At 64.0% G+C, this 17,338-nt stretch overlaps 3 protein-coding genes across 3 annotated transcripts; all 3 read right to left on the reverse strand.

The window, feature by feature from the left end:
- Positions 1-367: 367 nt before the first annotated feature.
- LMXM_16_1240 (hypothetical protein, unknown function) lies at positions 368-6,769 on the reverse strand (the record flags this gene model as incomplete). Its single annotated transcript, XM_003873763.1, has 1 exon — positions 368-6,769. The coding sequence occupies one exon, from the start codon at positions 6,767-6,769 to the stop codon at positions 368-370; it is 6,402 nt and encodes a 2,133-aa protein (XP_003873812.1).
- Positions 6,770-9,338: 2,569 nt separating this feature from the next.
- LMXM_16_1250 (conserved hypothetical protein) lies at positions 9,339-9,788 on the reverse strand (the record flags this gene model as incomplete). Its single annotated transcript, XM_003873764.1, has 1 exon — positions 9,339-9,788. One exon carries the CDS (start codon positions 9,786-9,788, stop codon positions 9,339-9,341), a length of 450 nt encoding a protein of 149 aa, XP_003873813.1.
- Positions 9,789-10,948: 1,160 nt separating this feature from the next.
- LMXM_16_1260 (conserved hypothetical protein) lies at positions 10,949-16,147 on the reverse strand (the record flags this gene model as incomplete). The annotated part of the gene is made up of 1 exon (XM_003873765.1): positions 10,949-16,147. One exon carries the CDS (start codon positions 16,145-16,147, stop codon positions 10,949-10,951), a length of 5,199 nt encoding a protein of 1,732 aa, XP_003873814.1.
- Positions 16,148-17,338: the final 1,191 nt, after the last annotated feature.

Raw genomic sequence — 17,338 nt, forward strand, 5'->3', positions numbered from 1 at the left:
GGGTGGCGGGGGGTGGGTGGGTGGGTGAGGCAGCGGCAAAGGCGCTTTCCCACGCAGACACGTTGACACACAGCGCAGCACAGCAGGAGGTGCAACGACTCCTCCTCAAAAGTCTTCCGCGGGGGGGGGGTGGTGGTGGGGAGGGGAGCACCCATGAAAAGCAAAAAAAACGAAGCAAAGTCCAAAAATAGGGAGCAGCGGACCTGCCGCGGCGATGGACACGACCACATGTCATGCCTACAAACTGCATGCTCTCCCTTGCAGCGGTTAGCCACCTCGCACTCAGCTGCACACACACACACGGACGCGCAATGATGACGGTCCCCTCATCTCGCCCCTTGCCCCGTCTCGCGTGTGTCTGCCGGCTTTACTTGATGGAGATGTGAACACGCTTCGCCAGTGCGTTCGCCGCGGGGTCGTCACTGTGTTGCGCGCGCCACTGCTCGTAGTGTTCGGTCAAGAACCCGAAGATTCTCTTCACGGCATGTCGATGTGGTGCTTTCCTACCTACCGCCTCCTCTCCACCGCAGTACGGCTGCTCCAGGTGCTGCTGCGCCCGCTCCGCCACCTGTGGTGGTGGGATCGCAGCATGGGCATTGCGTCCATCCACTGCAGCGTTGATGATGCCACTCGCAGCACTTGACGACGCGGCCGGCGGGGGCGGGACCGTGGCAGAAAGGCGCTTGTAGCGGGAAGTCTCCGAGAACGTGTGGTGAGGGTTGCCACTGGTGTAGAGGAGGAAGCTGCTTCTGCGAGCGGGGGTGCGTGGCCGGCGCGCTTCCTCCATCATCTCTTTGTAGTAGTAGTTTGTGGCGACACAAATTTCGAATTTCGGCACAAGCTCCCCGCTCGCTGGCGGGGCAGCAGGGCTCCCGGCCGCGCCGTTCGACTCGCCACCGCTTCCGTATGCCATGGTCGCCGCGTCGGGGCCACCCTTGTTGCGCCGCCAAGCCGTCAGAACGGACCGGCGCTTCGTCGAGGCCTGTGGCGCGGTAAAGGCGTTGCCGTGGTGCTCCGTGTGAAGCTCCTCGAGCGTGCGGAGGTAGTGCAAGACGGCGTCGTAGAGGGCGTAGGCCTCGGTGTTGCGGAAGGGCTGCCCTCTCACACGGGCGCAGCCACTGTCTAGGCCCGTTGTGTTCGTCACTACATAATCGGCATCCTCGGCACACCGAGTCGAGACTGACTCCGTCGAGCTCGCCGAATCCGCTCCGTTGCGGCTCCGCAGCCTCCCTCGTAGTAGTTGCTTCGCCCTAGCAGCGGCGGAGGTGATGCCCGACTTGCGCTCACTCGAGTCCGGTATCACACCCCAGATCCAGATGCGCCGCAGGAGAACGTTGTACCCGTCGCGCGCCAGCACGTCCTGCACCGTGGCCCCGGCGTCCTTTGGACGCCTACCTGCTGCCGCCACCCCGCTGCGGTACTTAGCACGGAGGAAATCCGTGTAGTAGTACAGCACGCCGGCCAGCACACCGAGTGAACCGCCGGAGAAGGCGAAGGACAGACCAGCCTCATCCATGCCAACCCGCTTCACTTCACGTAGCACTTCCTTGGTGAGGCGAATCGGCTGCGGTGCGATGACAATGTCGTGTAGCGGGCGCGGTACTGGCAACGGTGGAAGAGGGTTGATCGTGTACTTCGTCGTTTCCGCGCCGTACAGCTCACGGCGTTTGTCGGCGTCGCACACGTCGGCCTGGGTGACGGCGTTGTTGTACGTTCTCATAAAGCCCAAGGTATCGCTGTCGTCGTCATCGTCGCCGGCGCAGCAGAACAGGTTGTTGCGCGATATGGTCAGCAGCGACATCAGCATCGGCACCCAGTCCGTGTGTATCTCCTTCACGGGCACCTCCTCGGGGTACTGCCGCATCATCTTCAAAGTGAGAAGCGAGAGGTCGACTTGATCGGGCCGCGTGTGCGGCAGGAAGATGGCGCCAAGCTGAGAACTTTCTTCCAGCCTCTGCATCAGCTCGCTGTGGGCCGTGGAGACGAGGTAGTGCATCTCGTCCAGCTCCGATTTGAGCGCCCGCAGCTCACGGTCCGCCAGCAGCCACTCTCGCTCTCCATACGACGCCTCCTCTCCCTCTGCACCAGCGCAGGCAGTTCCACCGGCTTTCCGGCGCGCCGCCGCGTCGCTGTCGCCGTCATCACTGGCGTCGAAATCGCCGCTACTGTGGTAACATCCAGTTGCTGCTGCCGCTGCCGCCATTGCCTCCCATCGCTCAGGCAGGGAAGCCTGACCAGGATAGTGTGTGTGGCTCAGCGTGCTGCGGAGACCGGCGGACGCGTTGTCGTCCGAGTCCCTGACGCACCGCGGCTTCTTAGCCTCGACATTGTCGTCTGGGCGAGTGCCGTCGCCTGTCGCTCCGCCCGTAGAAGCAGCGACACTGAAGCAGTTGCTCCTCGATGACGGCGTCCCCTGCTGCTTCAAGTCGTCCTGCAGCAGCGGGAGGGCAGTCAGCGTGTCGATGACGGCCGGAGAAGCGGAGCTGTCGTTCATACCACCGTCGCCAGTAGGGTCGTCGAGAGTGTCGCCGGGCACCACCGACGCTGCTACTGCCGCCGCCAGCGCCATTCCATTAGCCGCAGTAAAGTTGTTGCCGACCCCGCTGTCGCTCCGCAACGAATCGTCGCACAGGGGGCACCCGCTGGCCTTTGAGGAAGGCCCCGCAGAGCTGTGCTTCGGTGGCACCGTGCCGGCGGTGCGCAGCGACAACACAGCGGGGAGCGGGGCACTAGGGGGCAGCGATGCAGAAGTGGGATCGACATGTGTAGTGGAGCTCTGCACGGCAGCGCTGCCAGTGGGGGTTTCGTGCTGCTTCCTCCACTGCGGTCGTGCGGCCGAGGTGGTAGGGTTAGGGCTAGGGTCGGCACTGAGTGGATGCCTCGTGTGCGGTGTCGTCGGAGTTAGAGGCGTAGACAGTCGCGGGCTGCACAGCACCTGCCCTGCGATCTCTACTCCTGCCTCGACTGACGCTGCCCTCCTGGCATCGCTGCTTGACAAAGATGACAGGAACTGCGGCTCCGGGTTGGTATGGCTACTGCTGCTCCTGGGACCGTCACGGGTGCCTCTGCGAGTGACCGAAGCGGAAGAGGGTGGTGGGGGGAGGGGCCCGGCGTTGGCTGCGCCATCGTTCGTCACTGTGTGTGGCGCGGCCAACTGCGGTGAGCGCAAAACCTCCGGCAGCTGACGTGTGTGGCACGCCGTTATCATCGACTCGACCTCGGGCGACATCACGGTCCGAACAACGGGGTCAAGCGGACCTCGGTAGTAGGTGTTATACGGCACGCCGCGTGGGACGGCGGAGGCAGTCGCCGGGACGTTCATGAGCACCGAGGCGGCAGAGAAGCTGCCTGTGCTCGCCGCCCTGCCCATCGCCTCGGCATGCTGCTGCGAAACAAAGGACGCCCCCTCCAGCCCGGTGCCGCCACCAGCGTGGAAGCTCAGGTTTATCGGGGCGATCAGGTGACCGGAGGTGATGCTGGATGCGAGGGCGGCGCTCGCTAGTTGTGTGCTAAGCAGCTGTAGCGAGGAGGCGATGCCCTCGTACCGCTGCAGATACAGGCAGAGAGGGCGCGCCTTGATTGGCATGGAGAGGAGGTTGACCACCCAGCGCTTGATGCCTTGGACCAGCTCCGACACCGGGCACCCGTCTATGAGCGCCACAACGTCCAAGTACTTCATCCCACCAATCTGCCGGTAAGTGCCGCGCAGGAGAAAGTCGTCGTCGCAGTTCGGCTCTGCCCAGAGACAGGGATTCGCCGCCGTTGGGCCACGACGACCGCCGCCGTCACGTTGCTGCTGGTCGCCTAAGCCGAAGTGGGTGGAGTGATGCCTCTTCCGTTCCGCATAGTGGTCGCCATGATGGTGGTGCCGTCGCCGGTGCCGATGATTTGTACGACCGCCGGGGAGAGCGAGCCTCGACCACAGACTATGCCGGTGCCTGCGGCCGTCGCCGCCACTCCTTGCTGTAGCTGACCCTCCGATGCTGCCGCTGCTAGACCGCGAGGCACGGCCTCTGCGGGAGCTGTGGCTGTGGCTGTCGCTCTTGTCATCCAACGAGTCGTAGTTCACCATGCCGTTCATGTCCGTAGTGTAGTAGTCGTAGCCGATGCCATCGACATCATCATATGCGTCGCCGGTCGTCGCACTCGCACAGCCCGCAAAAGAGTCGGTGTGCCTGCTTTTTCGGCCCTTTGAGTGAGCCGAAACACTCGTCGCAGGCGCGCCGAACCAGCTCGCAGGCGCTTGGAACACCCTGTTCAGTTCGCTCGCGACGAGGGCGCGCTGCTGCCGGTGCCGGCGGTCGGCCATGCGGGTCGAGGCGAGGATGACGTGCAGACCTTGACGCCGCAGCTTGTGCCAGATGCAGCTCTTGATGCAGTGCAGCTTCTCAGCGCGTGCGTGATGCGCCAGAGTGTGTGAGAGATGCCGCCTTGATGGCGTTGACGTCCCCGCCGCCGCTGACGCAGAGAGACCCGGGGTGCTCGTGCCATCTGGCTTGGCTCCTGCCTCACCGTACTTTTCCCGTGACGCGCGGCCCACTCGCAGCAGCTCGTCGACCCACTCGTCGTCGTCCTCGGTGATCTTCTCCCGGTACTCCAGCACCATCACACCACCGTAGCGGGCAGCAGTGATGCACCCCACACCGTACGCCTGCCTCGACTGCGCGTCGGCGAGGTTGAGAGAGACCGCCTTGCGCCGGCTGAGGGCGGTGTGGAAGGCGGTGGGCACAAGGGAGCACTCGTACATGGGAACGGCAATGACCACGTACGCGTACGGCAGCCACGACGCCACTAACGCGTCTGCCTCCATCGCCTCCTGCGCGTACTTTCCCGTGCACCGTAATGGGGTTAGCGGAGATAGACTCCGCATCGGAGTCGGCTGCGGTGGGGGCACGTTTATGACGTGCTTGAGCGATTCGCCGGTTGTCCTGGACGGGGTGTGCGCAGACGAGGCAACCGCGCTCCTCACGTTGAAGGACAGGTTCGACGGCCGAGCCATCGCCAGGGATGGCTGCGACTGCGAGGGCGGTAGTGCGGTGGCGGTTTGCATGGCGGGCGCCGCGCGCTCCTCCGACTGCGTCGCCGATAGCGGAGGAGTGCGTTGCGCCGGTTGCTGATCCTCCTCCTCTCCACTGGCGGGTGAGCTCGCCGCCTCAGCCGCTGGGGCAGTGCCGACCATTGGAGCAGTTGTTTGTGCCACACCCTCCGTGTCAGCAATGACAGCGTCGCCGGGGCCTTCCTTGGGGCTAAACTGGCGCGAGACATCCGCTGGTGGTGGTGCGGGGGTGTCTTCCTGGACTAGGCCAAGCGAGGATGGCGGTGCTGACATTGATCGCGCCGCCACAGAAGTTCGGAGGAGCAGGGCCTCACTGTCATCAGACGCCTCCTCGACGTTTCCGCAGTTGGCGCTCTTGTACTGCCACCCACCTGGCGACTGTCCTGGACTGAGGCTGTCCTTGCAGAACGCCGAGGGAGTCGGACATGTAGAGGAGGCCAACGGTGACGATATTATGGCAGCCTCAGCAGTTGCTGCGCGCCGCTGCCGCCGCTTCTCGTACCGCGCTAGCGACCGGCGCAGGCGCTCCTGTTCGTCCTGCAAGCTCACGTAGAGCCATCCTCCAAAGCACAACTCTGCATTCGGCGGTAGGGCCTGCAGTTCCATCGCCGTAATGCTCCCAATGATCACGGGCGGCCGCGTAGCTTCCACGCCGTCCACGTCGCGGTCTTCGATGGGGTAGTTGTTGGACGCGCTCAGAGGATCATCGGTCTCCCAGTCGGCTCCTGAGGAGGTGGTGTGCCAGACTAGGGTGGAGCCAAGTTGCAAGGCGGGCATGTCACCTGCATGCCCACAATCGCCCTCGCCTAGGGGTGAGCGCTTCACCGCTCGGCCGCTCGTCTCAAGAAAGCTACGCGAACGCTTCAGTGATGAGAGATCCCTGCCAGGAGCTGCGACACCGCCCAGCGTGCCCAGCGGCGTGTTCGGCGTACTCGCTGGGTGCTGCTCCTGCCAGGTGCCTGCAACTGCCGACACAGGTGCGTTGTTCAGCCGCTTCGCGCGCGCATCGGGCACGAAGGAGATGCGGTGGTACAGCCGGTGTGCCGGGGCACAGCGAAAGACGACACCGCTGTAGACGGAGAGCCCGTGACGCTGAAGGTACGGGTGGTGGCTGTGTGAGGTCTTCTCCTGCTCGATCGCGTCTTTCATCACTGTTCGTAATGTTCCAGAGTCGGTACTCTTCGTCTTTCCTCCGGCAGCGACGCGCGCGTTGGTCGAGGAAAGCTCGGCGATGGGGCTGGCGGGGTAGGGGGCACCGTTGCTGCCGGATTGCCCTTCGCACGTCGTCTTCGGAAAGCTCCCAGAGCCTGGAGTACTCGACGGCAATAGCTTGATGACCGGCATGGCACTATTGGGTGACGCCGGGGGCGATCCGGCGTGCGGGCTCGCGCCCGCACTGACACTGGGGCACCACTGCCGACCACTGCTTCCCACCCCGATGTTTCCGGCAACGCCGGGTCGCGCTCCGGCCAGGTCGGCCGGCGCCTTGGATGGGTTCGCGGCCGCTGTTTTCTCCTCTTTTCTCAGCGTGCGCACGGTGAAGCAGTGGTTGTTGGTGTACAGCCCCATCACCTGCCTCGATATCCCCATCCACCGGCTTGCCAGGTACTCCTTAGCTTCATCCTCGCCGAGGACGCTGTTCCAACAAGCCCCGAGGAAGTCCCGTTGGTAGGCAATCTGCTGCGCGTGCAACTTCTCGTTTGTGCAGCCCATCGCGTGCCCCCCGCTCCGTCGACGGTTCTGCGCCTGCGGGTTCGGTTTCTGCTGCTGCCTTCTCTTGATGATCCAACGTACACGCCTCCGGCGCCACCCCGGAAAGCTCGCACACGGGGGGGGGCGGAGGGCCGTCAGTGATGACGCACAAGCAAGAAATTCGTCTGTGTGCGCCGGTGTGATGGAGCGATGCAAAAAAGAAGAAAAGCCCCAACAGGGCTGGGGCCACGCATGCAGAGCCACAGGTGGAGAGCGGAGAGGAGGCCCCGTGCGCCCAGCACCATACGGTAGCGAAGAAGGACGACGGGTGCCAATGTAAAGACGGAAAGGGGGAGGGGGAGCGGGGGGAGTGCGTGGTGATGAGTGGAGCGTGTGAGTGATGACCAAAGAGGAGGCAGGCGCCTGTGTCTGTGTGCTCCCTGCGCGATGGCGGGGGAGGGAGGGAGGGAGGGAGGGGGGACGAGCAGCGCGTGGGAAAATAAAAGCGGACGCAGCCGCCAGCAACAGTAAACCAATGGGAGGCGCACACGGGCCCTGCTGCTGATGATGGCGGGGGGGGTGGGCCGTGCGCTCCTCGGCGACAACACAGGCGTCTCTCTTTTTCTTACTGTTATTCACTAGCGTGTGCCCAGCCCGCGGCCGTGCAGCACCCAGTCACACGCCCCACTCGACCACCCCCACCCCACCCCCTTCGCGGCCCGACCACAGACCCCCGCCACCCGGTGCGAGGCACCCGCCAGACACGCGCGGTACAGCAGTGCGCCGACTCAGCCACCGCAGCACCGCCCCTGCATCCAGCTCTACCCCACTCCATGCGCCTCAGGCTCCCCCCCACCAGCAGGGCAGTCAGGGCCGGGGGTGGCATACACTCGAGTTGCCTCGACACCCCCGCATGATGCGGATGGCAGAGGCGTGTGCACGGCCGCAGGTCGCTCCGACGCAGCGCCATCCAGGGCCTGGCCGCCGACATCAGCCGGAATACATCGCTCTGACCTCGCCACGCCCTGGGTGCCTGGGTCCTGCCACCCACCACCACTGGTGCGACATTTGGCAGGGGATGGAGGGGCGGGAGCGGCGGGGGTGCTGGCCCATGTGTGTGTGTGTGTGAGAGATACCGCGCACTGCGGCGCCCTCCCCCCTCTCCTCTCCCTTCTCTCCCGTCATCAGAGACGGAGGCGCATGGAGGAGAGCGAAGAGAAGGGCATATTGCTGATGCGTGGGACTGCCCCCCAAAAAACTTTTGGACAGGCATGGAAAATTAGCGCTCTGGGTACCATCCCAACGAAGCCGGCGTTGTTAGCCCTCCTCCTCTACCGGGCGCGGGAGAGCAGGGGAGGATGGATGCCAAGGGTGGCTCGGTGGGCGTTACAGCCAAGATGGACTGCACGTGTGTGTGTCTCGCTCACCCGAGGTGATGGATTCATCTCTATTTCGGTGAGCGGTATTCTGTCTGTCTGTCGGCCGGTCGCTGTCCTTTCGCGTCGTTGGCCACCACACGGAATGGACTTGTCCTGCGTTCCTTCCGCTCCACCGCAGCGTTAGCCCGCGACCCTCTCGCGGCTCACGCACACCGTGACCCTAGGATGGGCACCGCTGTAGGGGGGGGGGAAGAGACGTGCGGGTGTGGGTGTAGGCGGCGCCGCCTTGAGCGTTCGCGTCGAGACCAGAATAGCAGCAACCACGCCAGCAGCAGAACAATGGATCTCCGCTGGCCACACTGGGCGCACCCGTTCTTTCCGCACATGCCTGTGCTGTCGTCGAGTCGTATCGCGCCGACTGGGTGTGTGAAGTGTCTGCCCGTGTCGTGTGAAGGGGGTGGGCTCGTGGAGAGGAGAGCGATGCTGTCGCAAAGGCCTGTGGACTCGCCCTGCCCCTCCCCCCTTCGACAACGTGACGCGTTTCACAGAGAGCGAGGGGGTGCCGCGTGCGCGCATGCTGTAATGGGACGGAAGAGGTGGGGACGGGGCAGGAGGAGGGCTTGGCGAAGGGATCAGCGCCAACGGCCTTGCTTCGCGCTATTCTCCTGTCACTTCAGCACGTACCGTGGTCCCCTCGCATGATTTTTCTCTCTGCCCCGTATCACCACCACATCCCCTCGCCATTGGCATACACAGCTGAGGCTTGTTCCTCTTGGCTGCCCTTGGTGCCTGCGCTGACGAGTGCAGAGCACCATCACCTTTCTCTGTTTCTCTTGCGTTGGTGATGGCGCGGCCAGCTGGGAGTTTGAGGGAGACATGGGCAACACAGCGTCTACCAGTGTCCTCACACCTCCTCCTCCAGCTCGGGTGGTGAATGGTGCCAGCACACCACCACCGCATCTTGCGCGCCGACACGCATGCGCTTGTGTGCGTGACCGAATCAGTCGAAGGAATGGGTAGCAGGGGAGATTGGAGGAGTAGGGCGTGGGGGAGGTGGCTGGCCTCCGGAAAAGATGATGTGGACGTCCATGTTGGTGCACCGGCACAGACAGCACGCTGCATTCGTGCTCCCTGTCCCGCCCTGCTTCCTCGTCTCCCTTCGGCGTCCGCCATCACTGAGAATCCTTTGCGACATGCCCCCCCCCCTCCCCCTACACAGAGGGCCTCACCTGCTCCGCGGCTACCAGCACCTCGCCGTAGCTCGTGCCGCCGTCTTTGGTCTCGTGGATGAAGTCCAAGTAGCGAATACAGGCACCACGCACGACGATGCTCTGGATGCACCGCAGGGCGATGGGGCTCAGCTCTATCGTGTCCTCAGCCTTGCGTACCGCCATGCCGTGGCTCCCGCCAGCGGGGCTGCTGCTGCTGCTGCCAGCCGTCGCGACTGCGCGTGTCGCCGGGGCGTCCTCGCGCGGGCGGCCACGACGACGGCGCACTGCGGTGAGTGTGATGGCGTCTACCTTAGTGTTCATGGTGGCCGCGTCCATCTCCAGCAAGCGCCCGACCACCACCGTGCCGTTGGTGAGCTCCACACGGACGAGGGCGTGCAGCGCCGGCCCTCGCGCCAGGACGCCGGGGAGTGTCGTGACCGAGTCGCCCATCCTCTCCCTTGTTGGAGTTCGGGCACCTTTGCGAGTTGTTGGCCAAGAAAGGACGAAGTGGGCCGAAGCGCCTCTGCAAGTGCGCCGCCTCCAGTCGCCTCACAGGAAGGGAAGGGTTGTTGTTGCTGTTGAGTGGGTGGGGGGGGGTGAGAAGGGGAGGGGGGGGGCGAGATGGAGGTTGCGCTTCTGAAGACAACGGGATGAGGGGGAGGGGGAGGAAAGGATCGTTGACGAGCCCCACGTGTCGAAGGGGGAGTTAGGCTGCTGGCGCTGCAGCACTGTCATGCACGTGCAGTGCGGTGCGCACCCTCGTCATAGACCCCGCCACCCCACCACGTAAGGGCCCTTGCACCGGGAAATGGGGCAAAGGAAATGTACAAGGTAATGTCAAAGGAAGGGAGTGGGTTGATGGCGGCGCCATCTCGCCAACCATGCCCTTCTCACCACACACGGCGCTGCGATGGACTCCCAAACGTTGAGCACTGGGTCCTACGCATGGCTCCGCGCGGGCGCATATACGTACCGCCCCTCTCCCGGCGTGAGAGGGCAGGCCTCATGCGTTGCCTCTTCGTGTTTGTTTCTTCACCGCGGCCGGCTCCGTGTACGGCCATGGCGGCGGCAGTGGAAGACCCACAAGGTACTACACCGAGGTGAAGGCAGCGACGCGCGCGCGGCCCCCCCCCCGGCACGAGAGGGAGAGGGAGAGGGGGAGGGGGAGAGGGCACGGAAGGCTCGGATGAAGGAAATAGAAAAGGAGAGGGACGACTCCCACGTCAGACAAAACGAATAAATATGCATGCCGAGCCCACACACACACACACACACACGCACACAGGCACGCACACACCGCCTGCCCCGCCTCCGTCTCCTCCCCGTGTCGCGCGGTCTTTCTCTTCTCAGTGCGTGTCTGCGTTCCCCGGACATGCGCCGCCGTGAACATGCGCCGACTGTGCATGCGCACATATACATGCGTGTGCGTGTGTGTGTCCCGATGCGGCCAGTGTACGCTTGCTGTTGTATTACATCAGAGATGTGGTGCGCTGACGAATTCCGCGGCACCGGGCGGGTGCCGGGGCGTGAGAGGGGGGAGGGAGGGGTGGAGTTGATTGGCAGCGGGCGTCCAGCGCTACCTCTCCCCCTCCCCTCCCTCCGTGATCTGCTTACTCTAGCAGAGTCAGCACGCGAGTTTGAAAAAAGGAATGGAGTTTCGCCTCAAGCGGCACTGCCGGGTCCGGTGCGGCGTAGGCAGCGATGGCGCACAGTAGCTGAAGGAACTCGGCAAAGAACAGCACTTCGCCTTCACGCGCGCTGTCGGCCACGACATGGTCGAAACAGTGCCGTATCCCAGTCTCCGTCAGGCGCACCTCGCGGTGCCACTGGAGGTCCTTTGCCATTCCTTGCACATTCTTCCAGCGCAGCACGCTCACAATGCCCACGTCACGCGCGCCGGAAACGGATCCTGGGTGCGACCGGCTTCCGGGGTACCTTCGCTGGTTGGGGTCTGGTCTGATGGGCAACTCTCCAGACTCCTTCCTCCCCGTGGGCCACGCTCCCGTGGCCGTGCTGCTGGGTTGGTTGTTGCCGTTTGTGGCGTGGACAAAGGACGAATGCTCCACGTGGCTCAGCCTGTGTCCGCCGTCGATTATCAGCGAGACTGTTGAGTGCTGCTCAGTGTCGACGTTTTTCGTGAAGACTTGTGAGGCCAGTATGGTCGAGAATGGAGGCGGCAGTGCCGCACGAACGCCTCGGCTTTCGCATGGCTGCTGGTACGTGTTGAACACCGTCAGCAGCGAGTCGTGATGCTGTGCGAGCAGTTCGAGGACTGGCTTGCTCCTAAAGGCACACTGCACCGCGCCGATCCAGCGGTTCGCGCCCAGCAGACGTGGCAGCAGCAGCCCACCCAAGAATGTATTGAAGTACGAGGGGCAGAGCGGACTCGTGTAGTCGATGGCTTCGTAGCGGACGTGGTCGCTAGAGCCGGTGTTGTCGACGGTGGAGGACGCGAGGCTGCTGAGGGGGGATGCAGCCGCGCCGGTGAGTGGGGAGCCGCTTGGCATGTCCATTAGACTTCTGGTGGCCCGCTGACCGCCCTCCTCGCCCGTCTCCGCACGATGCAGCGCCTTTTCTTGCGCCATCAGCGGCTGCTGCTGCTGCTGGCACTGCCATGCATGCGCAAGACGAATGACGAGCTTCACAAACTGCACGTAGTTGACGCACACGGCCCCGGTGTCGGAGCGCAGGTCGACGTGGCGGTCATCGCGCAGTGCTCGGGCGTAGCAGGGGATGGGGCGACCCTTGCGGCTCACCGACACCGCCCGTGGGAACTTCGTGCGCGACGACATTTCTTTTACTGGTGAGCTGACAAAGGACCTTTCCCTTGGAAGTGAAGCAGTGGCCCCGCTGAAGCTCCGCATCGACGCGCGCGACCTCTGCATCGCGGTGGACGCGACGCTACCCTGTGCCGCATGCTCGATAAGGCTGAACACTGCCGGACGATGCAGCGTTGCGGGGAGCGGCGGCGATGGGGTGGCCAGCGCTAGCGACGCCAAGGACGCGCCTCCCTTCGAGGACGCTCCAGAGAAGCGCGGCGCCTTGCCGGCAAGACAAGTGAGGCACAGAAGATTCCATACGGTGTTGCCCGTGATGTACGCGTCGCCGTCGTCTCTGGCGTCCCTGCTCTGAGTGGGGGTGCTCTTGGCCGCCTCGCTGTCGGCACACAACTGCGCCAGGGGCACGGCGTACTGATGGAATACAAGGTCCAGCGACGGTGCGTACCGCTCGACGACACCGATGATGTCCACATAGCTCTGCATTGTGTGGTCTGGCGACCGGCACAGGATGTCCATGAACTCTGTCAGCGAGATCCGCTGGAGCAGCCTCGCCACGCGCTCTTGCTCGATAATGCTGAGGACGTTGGTCGAGCGTTTGGCGAAGCGAACGGCATCGTGCAGAGCACTAAAGGACAGGGCGATCCACTGTGCCTGGCGTTGAACTTGTTCCAGCCAGCCACGGTGGCTGTGCGGTGGGTGCGACCACTCACTGTTCAGCCTGTGCTTCTTCCCTTCATGCGCGGCGGCTGTCGAGGTGGGGAGACCGGTCCGCTTGCCTTTGATGGACAGAGGCGGGAGTTGCTGCCTGTCGCGCGTGGACCAGTTTGTATAGTAGCGCATGAGGGCCGCTATCAGCACCAGCAGCGTGCCGCGCGACCTCTCGAATAGCTGCTCGGCCGTGACAATGCACGCAGTGCCGGTGAGCTGCTCATACGTGTCAACGACGACGCGGCACACCTGCTGCAGGTTTTCTCGTGTGGTGGAAGAGAGACTGTACACGATGGAGACACTGGAGACGGACACGCCGACGAGGCCGTCTCTGGCCTCTTCAGAGTTCGACGGGGCCGGCGGCCAGCGCTCTTCGTGCGTGGCACTGGCTACTTCTGCACTACCGCCGTCACCGTCCATGTCGGCCAGCTGCTCCTCTTTGTGGAGCAGGGTATGGCACTCGCCCAGGATGACTCTGTCGGCAAGTTCGATGGTGCGCACGAGATCCCACGAGGGGACTGTGGCAGTGGCGGCACCGCTATCGTCGGCCAGCGATGCGTCGGCCGCGCTGGTGATCGTCACGGACGTCGTTGTCGTTGTGGCGAGAGCGTCGTACCTGTCGTGGCTAGCCACCTTTGATCCATCCTGTGCCCCGCAGCAGCCCCGCATCAGCAAGAGAATCATGTGCAGCGGCACCAGAACAGTGTCCGATGCTGCGATGGATCTCGTGGTCGACGCCGACACCTCTGCGGCGGCAGGGTTGAGTAGCATCTCGAGACCGGTGAGGGGGCTGCGCGTAGCTTCCTTCATGCTCGCCCCATCTGTACAAGTCGCGCGCGGCAGTGGTACCTTCCTCGTGGAGGGCGCATCCAGCGAAGGACGCAGGTGTGGCGATTGCGAAGCGATGCTCTTGTCGCGGAGGCCAACTTTTTCCTGCACCGCATCCTTCGCCTCCTCCGTCCCCTGACTCGTGATGGCATCGTTGGCGCTGCCTTCGGTCGCCACCTCGGCAACATCGGCGTCGTCATCCACTTCGTCTTCCTCGTCGGGGAAGTAGGAGACGTACTCGGTCTGCACCGTATCGACGCATGCCTTGGCCCACTGCAGCAGCGTTGGCAGTGCTACCAGTGTATGCGGTGGATGCCGGACCACCAACTCGTCGCTTGCCGTTGATAGGGGCGATGTCGCTGCAGAGCAGCCCAGATTAGCCTGCGACACGTTAAGCGACAGTGCCGATGAACTTCGGTCACCATCACCAGAGGTGGTGCTCGCCGCCGAGAAGCCGATCAAGGCGGTCGCTTCGTCCAGAACTGGCGGGGCGTCAGGCAGCAGCAGCGAGCGCAGCATGAGCGATCCAACCCGGTCGATCTCGCGGACATGTTGCAGCAGCTTCTTGTACACCTGCTCCCGCTGCACAGTGACCCCCTCGACGGCGTCGCGCTCCTCATCTTGGCGGTGCAGGGTGTCCTGAAGGACTGCGCAGGAGGCCTGCATCGATGCAGACTCGTTCTCCAGCCGCTCAATGTCGGCGTGCTTCTTCGCCAGGAGGGCCTTCGCCAAGCTGTCGGCCTCGGCGATCTGCAGCGTCAGTGCCCCGTATCCACGCCAGCGTCGCAGGGCAATACGCACCCACACGCACGTCCAACGCTCCGCCCAGCGGGCGCGCTGACGCTGTTCCTGCACCTTTCTCTCGTGGCACAAGCGCTTCCACGCGCGCAGCACCGCATGCATAAGGCATCGCATCCAGTGCCGGTGCGTGCACTCGATCAGACGTGGCACGTTGCGTTGATGCAGCTCGAGAGACCGCACCTCGTGGGCCAGCTCTACGGTCGTTCGTGCCGCGTCGAAGTGCGCGGCAACGTACGTCATTCGTGTGAAGCTCGGGTACAGCAGTTCACACAGATCTTTGGCATTGCCGAGGCCGTCATCGATGTGGCAAGGAAAGCGGCTGCCGCGGTGCACCTCGCCGCATAGCCGCGAGGCCGACTCATGTCCCATCACGGCAGGCGGTAACCCAGAGGCGGCAGCCACCGTCTCCCTGTCATCACCATCCCTGCCATCCTTTCGGTGCAGTTCGAGGGTGTTGAGGAGTTCCTCGTCTTGCACGCTGCCGCCCAGAATGGCGCGGTTGGTTGGCGTGTCGGATACGAACGTGAAGTCGACCAGCATGTAGATGTACGGACTGAGACTCTGCTGGTGCCGCGGGAGACCGTCAACGAGGGAGCTGAGGAGGTACGTCGCCGCAACCGCGCGCTCGCAGAGGGGGCGCAGGTGGCCCCCGCTGACGACGCTGCCGACTTCGTCGTCGCACATGTCCGGGCTCAAGTCATCGAAGTGGCCAAACACGCCGCCGAAAGGCCCCGTTGTTGCTACGGTGCTGAGCAGGCGCTGAAGTAAGATGTGCGCAACACGCTTACCTCGCTCACCACGAGTGCGCTCGCTGTCAAGCACCCGCCTCCACCGCGCCGCCGCCCTCACGTTGGTGCTGTCTGGAGAGGCTGCTGCGCTCGCAGAACGCCGTGCTGTGCATACGCGCGACGTCGTTTTGAAGCACCTTTGCTGCCCTTGTCCTCGGTGTGGCTCAGACATGTCGACACCGTGTCCAGTGGCGGAGGGCACGCACGTGGTCGTGCCCCCCGTCCAACCCCACAACCGCTGCTGGAGACTCGTCAGTGAACCTACGGTGGCTTCGCCCTCACTCGGCGGCGAAGCGTTGTCGCTCAGCCGACTGCCGCTGGAGTGCAGACTGGCAGCGCGCACAAGCGCTTCAGTAGCAGCCTCATGTTCAAGGACGGAAGCTTCGGCGAAAGTCGCGTTGACGGGTAACGGCGACGACAGCGCTGCCGGAGCCCGGGAAGAGGAGCGAGAGCTGCCCCTGTTGCCCAGCAAACTCCCTACCGCAGGGGCAGAACTGTCCACGCTCACTTGCAGCTCCGACGAGAGCGAGACAGACTTCCCCAACGCGGATCCCCTCGTCGAACGCACCGCCGACGCAGCAGCGCCGTCCTTCTCCACTTCGTGCTCTAAACCCTTTGCACCGGTCAGTGGCAGCAGGCGGCGGTGCCGCGCCGTCGCCAGCACGCTCGCCCGCGCCTCCGCACTGTCTCGTCGTCGAGATAGGCGCGCCTTAGCCGACTGCGCTGTCGCCGCTGCTGCTGCGGGTGCGGGTATGGCACGCTGAGCGGGTGGCTGCGGCGGCCTTTGCGCCGTGAGGACGGGCGTGCGGAGCGGCACAACAGCCACGTCCACGGTTGTTGCTGCTACTGGTGCAGAAGCGGCACACGTCTTCTTGCCAAAGAAGGAGTTGTTGGGCAACATCATGACGGTTGGTGAGGACGGCGTCGCCGTTAGTACCGCTACCCTGCGCCACGACAGCGAGTCTGAGCGGGTCGTCGACGAGGAGGGCTGTGCCAGGGACGACGGCTCTGGCGTAGCGTGCATCTCCGTGGTCGCATCGGTCGAGGATGGTGCAGAGATGGACTCGCCCCCCCGTGGGGACCCTGCGCCCTTCTCAGTCTTCGAGTAGTGAGACGAACAGGTGGCACTGGCACCGATGCCGTCGTAGGCCCCCTGCGACGCCTGCTCCTTGCCGATGAGAGAATCTGAGGGAGAGAAGAGTTGCGACTGCGACTGCGACGGCGAGGGCGACAGCGTGAATGTTGGGCTTACCACCTCACCGACATTGACTTGAATGGGAGGCAGCGGCTGCCTGGGGCTTGAACGCATTCTCGCGCGCGTGTGTGCGCGCTAAGGTGAAGGGGCCGAGGAGCGCGCGAGTGGTGGGGTGGGTGAGTGGGTGGGTGGATGGGGAAGGGGGATGACGTGTTTACAACGCCCACCGTTTGAGGTGTACCACCAAGCGGGAGACACACGCACACATGCACACACACACACACACACACACACACAAACGTCGAGGGAGTGGGAAGGGAGGGGAGGGGGGGGCGACCGCCGTGTGAATGAGTGTCTCTCTCCGTGTGCGCGTCGAGGTGTGTGCCATTGCCCCATCAAACACAAGGAAAGGGTGCGGAGAATGGTGAGGGTAGGAGAGAGACTCGCAGACAAGCGCGTTTCTGTGCACGGGCCGCGCCCGCGCCAGCCGTGCGGGAGGCGACACATGGTGGCGGCGGTTTCGTGCGCAGCGACGCTCGAGGAGCAGTCACCACACACCGACGCCGTCCCTTCTTCTTGTATCGCCGCATTCTTCGTGGGTTGTACAGAGACACCTGCAGGCGCATGTAAAGGGGCAGTGGAACGGATGAAAACACGACGTGCCGCGGTCCCACTCGTCCTTCTTCTTGGCTGCTGACGAGTTGCCATGTGTGTGTGGGGGGGGAGGGGGGCCCCTCCTATGCGACATCTTCGACACCGACCTTGTTTCTTTGTCTGGCTCTGTGCTTGGGGCGGTGTCCGCAGGGTCGTTGCCACTCGGTTTCCGTCTGATGTCCCGCGCATATCGGGTGCGTGCGTGTACAGCCTCCCGCCCTTGCCCCAGTCGCACATGTCTCTCTC

This window comes from Leishmania mexicana, chromosome 16, assembly GCF_000234665.1.
Source record: "Leishmania mexicana MHOM/GT/2001/U1103 complete genome, chromosome 16".
NCBI lineage: Eukaryota > Euglenozoa > Kinetoplastea > Trypanosomatida > Trypanosomatidae > Leishmania > Leishmania mexicana.